Genomic DNA, 6,335 nt, shown 5'->3' with positions numbered 1-6,335 from the left:
TGTCTGGATTGGTGCATGCAAAATTTATATCCTCTGGACTTTGCCTTTGCACTAGATTGGAACTTGTCTATTTGGCTAATGACGTGCCTTCTGCCTGCACCACACACAATCCCCCTCTCCCTCCCCCCGTTCCCTCGCTCCCTCTCTTTATCTCTCGCCCTCCCTCTCTCTCCACTACCAGCCACCAGCCCCCCCACCCTGCCTCCCTCCCTCTCTTTGCCATCTCTCTCTTCCCTCCCTTTCAGTGCTTGGAGCGTGCGTATTGGCTGGGCTGTTTGAGAGTCGGTGCCAAATAGGTGGGCCCTCTGCATGTTGGCACAGACTCAGTCAATGGTTAGAGAAGGAAAGTGGAGAGGAAGAGAGAAAGAGGGAGACAGAGTTGGAGAGAAAGAGGGGGAAAAAAGAAGCTGCACTCGGGTTTGCCAGCGGTCCTGCACACTCTTCCAACATTGATTCGGTCCTCTTGTTTTTTGTGTTGTTTTTGTTTTTCCTCTCCTCCTCCTCCTCCGTCCGTCCGCCGCACTCCCCCCCCCCCCCTTTCTCGTTTGACTCTCTCTCACTTTCTCCGTGAGTCTTGTGCAGAGCCTACAGATCTGAACCAATACCACGCTCAGCTTTGCCAAACATTCTTTCCTTCTTATCAAGATTTTGTTTGTGCTTCCTTTTTTTTTTCTCTCTTTTTTTTGGTTGCAAGCGAACAGAAAAGGTTTTTCATTTTCAAACACGTTCGTCCTGTTTGATTTCGCTTATTTTTCTCTCTCTCTCTCTCATTGCATTTCTGCAACCTTTCTTCTTTTTTTTTTCGAGATTTCTTTGTAGAACTTTCCTGCTCTCTCCTTCTCTTGTGTTCTCGGGCACCTCTCCTTCCATCAGCTCCTGCTACAGTACCTCCTGTGTTCTTGTGCTGGTATTACACCGCACCCCCACACACACACACACTTGGCCTGTCTCCTCATTCAGATTTTCCTGCTGCTTTTATTGGACAGTTTCAGAGATTTTTTCACTTCGCTAGTTTTTTTTGGTTTGCTTCTTCCTTTTTCCGTATTGTTGTGATATTGTTTTGACTCAGTAAACCGGTGCCCAACTGCTTCACTTTTGGGTTTCTTTGCAATCGGCGGGGTGAATTTATGATGAGAGAGCAAAATGGTAAATACCAATCTTCTCATTTTTATGTATTTTTACTCTTGTGTTTTGTGATTTAAAAAAACAAAACAGAGTTTTGACATGGTTGCATGATGTATGAGCGAAATGTTCCTCTTGTGCAATGTTGAGGCCATAGGGCTGGCGGAAAGGTTTTCGGTAAAATTGCTAGAGGTAACAGAATGACATTATGGTATTTATGATAGTCTGAGCTGTTGTATCGGTATTTTACTAGCGCTGCTATATACATCTGTATTGCAACTGCAAACGTGCATTTCAAAAGTGTGCTTTTATGTTTTGTAATTTTAATGGAAATATTTGTCGATATTTTTAGTCTTTGTTGTTATTTAGTGGAAGTTTAATTTTAGTTTCAGAAATATATAAAGACTGTCATTTTAGAGGTGATATTTGTTTTTGAAGCAAGCGGGACCATTTTACGATCTTTTTATTAATTTGCAACTTGAGAAATACCAGACAGTATTTTGTCATTCTGTCATTGCCTCACCTGTCAGCATTCTGTCGTTTGGTGTTGTGTGAAATGAAACTGTTATTTCTGGTGCCTTTTGGCACGTTGAGAGAATCTTCTCTCTCTCTCTACCTCTCTCTCTACCTCTCTCTCCCTACCTCTCCCTCTCTCTCTCTCTGTCTCTCTCTCTCTCTCCCTCTCTCCGCCTCTCGCTCAGTCTCTCCCTCCGCTCCCACAGAGCATATCCTCCATGCTGCGCCACGCCGGTGCTAACTGCCTCTCCTCTCTCTTCCCCTCCTCCCCCCCGCTCCCTCTCTCCCCCTCCTTCCCCCCGCCGTTCTCCCCCTCGCTCTCCACCCCCCCCGCCTCCTGCCCGCCCCCCCTCTCCGCCTCCTCCCTCGCGCAGGATGAATTCCACCCCTTCATCGAGGCCCTGCTGCCCCACGTCCGCGCCTTCGCCTACACGTGGTTCAACCTGCAGGCTCGCAAGCGCAAGTACTTCAAGAAGCACGAGAAGCGCATGTCCAAGGAGGAGGAGCGCGCCGTCAAGGACGAGCTCCTGGGCGAGAAGCCCGAGATCAAGCAGAAGTGGGCGTCGCGCCTCCTCGCCAAGCTCCGCAAGGACATCCGGCCCGAGTTCCGCGAGGACTTTGTGCTCACCATCACGGGGAAGAAGCCGCCCTGCTGCGTGCTGTCCAACCCCGACCAGAAGGGCAAGATCCGTCGCATCGACTGCCTCCGCCAGGCGGACAAGGTGTGGCGGCTGGACCTGGTGATGGTCATCCTGTTCAAGGGCAGCCCCCTGGAGAGCACGGACGGGGAGCGGCTGGTCAAGTCGCCCCAGTGCTCCAACCACGGCCTGTGCGTCCAGCCGCACCACATCGGCGTGTCCGTCAAGGAGCTGGACCTCTACCTGGCCTACTTCGTCCATTCGCCAGGTCAGTGACCCCCCCCCCCCCCCACCCATCGCCTTGCCTGCACCCCCACACTCACCCTCACCCCCCCCCCCCCCCCAGCCCAGCACGGACCACACACACAGACACAGTCGAACACACCAACAGATGTGGACGCATCACTGTGACATACACTGGGAGAAGCTAAAAGACATTTCGAGTTGGTCACAAGACGAGGCTCGTTTTATGTATTTCATTTCTTATTTCATGCCATTTTTTATACTGATAATTTTCTGTGAATTAGACAATGTGTAAACGCCTCGGCAATAGCATGTACCCGCTCTCTGAAATAAGGAATACTTTTCCAATTTATCTGGACCTGAATGTTTTTTTGCATCGGTTGTTGCTGTATGAATGGCAATCATCCCAAACACATGTGTGTGTCGAGACAAGGCATGTTGGCCTGTATCTGCTGGCAGCGACGTGTTTACGTGAGCGAGATCTTTTTCGGGGCGCGTCCATGAGCGTGTACTTTGCGTTTACGAGTGAGAGATCGTATGCGTGAGTGTGTGTTTACGACAGGCAACCGAGTGTGCGTGTGTGTGCGCGTGTGTGTTGGGAAGGCCGTCGGAGCAGGGATTCTCATCTGGCCGAAACCCAGGATGTTGTGAGCGGTGAGCTTCCTGCTCTCAGGCCGCAGGCTGCCCCCTCCGTCTGCCCCTGCACTACGCTGAGCCTCGCTGCCAAACACCGTCCCTCTCACACACACACACACACACACTCCCTAACACACACACTGGGCACAGCCAAACACTGTAAAAAAAAAAGTATGACACTCTTGTATACACACAAATATATATATAACCACACGTACAAATATATGAAACAGGCTACGGTGTCTTAGCGCGAAACAGTCCAACAGTTTTGTACACATACCCGCAGACACACTACCTTCCTAGCCAGTGAACACACGCGCGCGCACGGCCAAAGCCTATCTTCGAGAGCTTCACTGTACTCCCAGCCAAATGTTGTTGTATCTCAGCCACCATCTCACCATACACCCTTTTGCACACATGGCCAAACATTGTCCTGGACGCTAGTGCGTGTACGCACAAGGGCCAACCACTGGCTCGGTCGCGGCTCTTTCACACGGAGCCAAACACTACAGAGACCACACACACACACACGCACACGCAGGACAAATACACACTTTGCTTTTCACCAGCTGCATGGAGGGCGCACGCACCACCCCAAATCTCATCCCTTCAGGCGCGGGGACACATTTTTTCGAAATTTGAATGCGACTCGCACGACGGCACACACACACACACACTCTTGGCCCAGGCATAAACACAGTATCTTTCGACGCTAACACCCGCGCCTAGCCAAACACTATCTCAGTCAGGCGCTCACAGTCACACACACACACACACACACCCTCGACGCAGGCCAAGCAGCACCTCGCATCATTCAAGCCAGACCCTGGCAGGGCCTCTCTCTCTCCCTGTTGACCCGCCGAGGCTCCACACAGCCTGGGTAGCGGCAGGCGCTGACCCGGCCGGGCGCTGGACACTGGGAGAATGTGTGTCAGTGTGTTGATACCACCATCAAAGGTTTTGTTTATTTGTATGTTTTCATCTCTGCTGAGGAGGAACTGAGTTGTAGATTGATGCAGCTTGAATGTATGTCCTTTACAGAGAGGATATGTGGTTGATAGGATGTTTATTTTAATAATTTGTTACGGTTCACAACATTTTTTATCGACACACTCACGATGGCTCAATTATTTGTATTTGTCCAAAAAAATAAAATAAAATGGTGGAGGCTGGATTTTTACTATTGTTGAGCCTTGGGGTGCTTTATCTTCCAGAATCAAATCATACAAATAATTACATTTGTGTAGTTATGTTGTAGTCATGCTTACCAAAGATTCCCACTTGAAACTAGCTAAACTAGTTTTGGACGGTTATGAGTGGAATGTTGTTAGAGGAGCACAAATCTATCAAGGCACCTACTGTACCTAAACTCCTCAAGACAACAAAGCCCATTTTAGGGGATTTTTGAAGAATTAATATCCCACGGTAGAGGAAAGCACGCGCGCTGTTGTTCCCCCCCGCATTCGTCGCCATTTCACCACCAAGTCTCCTATGTGGGGGGCTACGGTTTCCGTGCCCGCTAGCCCCCCCCCCCCCCCGTGGCGACACTGCAGCCCGGGCACTCGGGGCGCTGCAGTGTCGACAGCTCGGGGCTGCCCAGCGCAGTGCCCGTTCAGAATGTGGAGCTGCCTCGTGCTCTGATCTTATCAGGCTGATCCAGGGTGCCCTGGCGCTTTCATCTGCCTCCAAAGAGCCGCGGCTCCGTCCAGGGCTCCCCCCGGCTGAGAGACACTAGGGTAACTCCCCCGATACCCCCCCCCGCTGTTACCCCCCCCCCCGTCCTGCCAACCTGTTCTGAGGCCCAGGGCTGCTCCTCCTCTCTACTTAGCTCTCATTTACTCCTATTTACTCTGGTATTGGCAGTTAGAGAGGTGTGTGTGTGTGTGTGTGCCTGCGTGTTACCTCATTGGCGCTTTGGCCATCTTTGTGCCTTGAGCGCTCGTGTGTGTGTGTGTGTGTGTGTGTGTGTGTGTGTGCTTGTCTGCGGTTTCGCCATCTTTGTGCCCTGAATGAGCAGGCATACTCATTTTGTTTGTTTTGGTTTAGCGTTTGCTTTTCGTTTCTATATTTCTTTTCTTCTTGGCGTCTCTCTAAACACACTTGTGTTTTGTCTCTCTCAAACATCAGGCCTCATTGTTGGCCTGACAGAGGTAGAGCTCCCCCCGCTCTCCTTTTGTTTATGTCAGAGAGAGAGAGAGAGAGAGAGAGAGAGAGAGAGAAAGCAAAGGGGGCCGCCATGGCGATTGTTCTGGGTTGGCAGAGCCACAGCCCCCTTGGTGTGGGAAGACGTCTCGCGTTCTGCAAACGGCGGCGGAGCGAGCGGCAAACGCTGCGAGCGGGGAAACTCTGGGCCTCGCTCAGCAGCCAGCCAGATCTCTCTCTTTCTCTCTCTTTCTCTCTGTCTTTCTTTCTCTGTCTCTCTTTCTTTCTCTCTGTGTGTCTCTCTCTCTCTCTCTCTGTCTCTTTCTTTCTTTCTCTCTGTCTCTCTCGCTCTCTCTGTCTGTCTGTAGCTCATACAAGGCTCTCTGTTGAGAAGACACACAACGGCGTACTGTAGCAGAACGAGCCACGGCCACGCCGCCTGCCTGTTCACACTGCAGCCACAATATAGCCCCCGCCCCCCCCCCCCCCCATCCCCTCCCCCCCCCTCCCCCGTCCATCCTTTTGCGGTTTTGAAGCCAACCAACAAACAAACAAACAGACAAACATCACCTGGAACAATGCGATTCGCACGGCATGAGAGGACAGAGGGGATGGGGACCGGCCACAGGCCCAGGCGGCGACACGGCGCCTTACTTTGAATGTTCGTATCGCAGCACAGAGGCGGGGTGGTGCCCGACGTAGAGATCGGTTTCGAGAAAGGGCTAGAAGTCTGCCCGAGCACCTCTCCAGGTTGCTTGTGGCGACCAGGTGCCTGGGCTCACAGCTACAGTAGAATCCCAATTAGATCTACAACCTGACCTCGGAATAATACTCTCATTAGTTATGCCATAGGTATGACGTTTATATGTTTTTCTGAGGTCATTTCAATGTAAACTTTATTTATGGTCTGAAAATACTCAAGAGCATTTTGTCTGTCCAATTTGACTGGTTTTAGTCATATTTTGGACTGCGCTCCTACACTTTTTGGACTGTAAGTATTATTATTAAAAGATGTTTAAAATGTGTTTTCAATTCCGA

The 6,335-nt window shown here is 50.8% G+C and overlaps 1 protein-coding gene across 1 annotated transcript; it reads left to right on the top strand.

Moving 5' to 3' along the window:
• Positions 1-774: 774 nt before the first annotated feature.
• On the top strand, positions 775-2,544 carry LOC134016005 (nuclear factor 1 X-type; the record flags this gene model as incomplete). Its single annotated transcript, XM_062455443.1, has 2 exons — positions 775-1,146; positions 2,013-2,544. Coding segments are annotated over exons 1-2 (535 nt in total), but the record flags the coding sequence as incomplete, so codon positions are not given.
• Between the last annotated feature and the right edge of the window lie 3,791 nt (positions 2,545-6,335).

Source organism: Osmerus eperlanus, unplaced genomic scaffold (assembly GCF_963692335.1).
Source record: "Osmerus eperlanus unplaced genomic scaffold, fOsmEpe2.1 SCAFFOLD_807, whole genome shotgun sequence".
NCBI lineage: Eukaryota > Metazoa > Chordata > Actinopteri > Osmeriformes > Osmeridae > Osmerus > Osmerus eperlanus.
The sequence above is the reverse complement of the archived record's forward strand: the minus strand, read 5'-3'. Positions and strand labels throughout refer to the sequence as shown.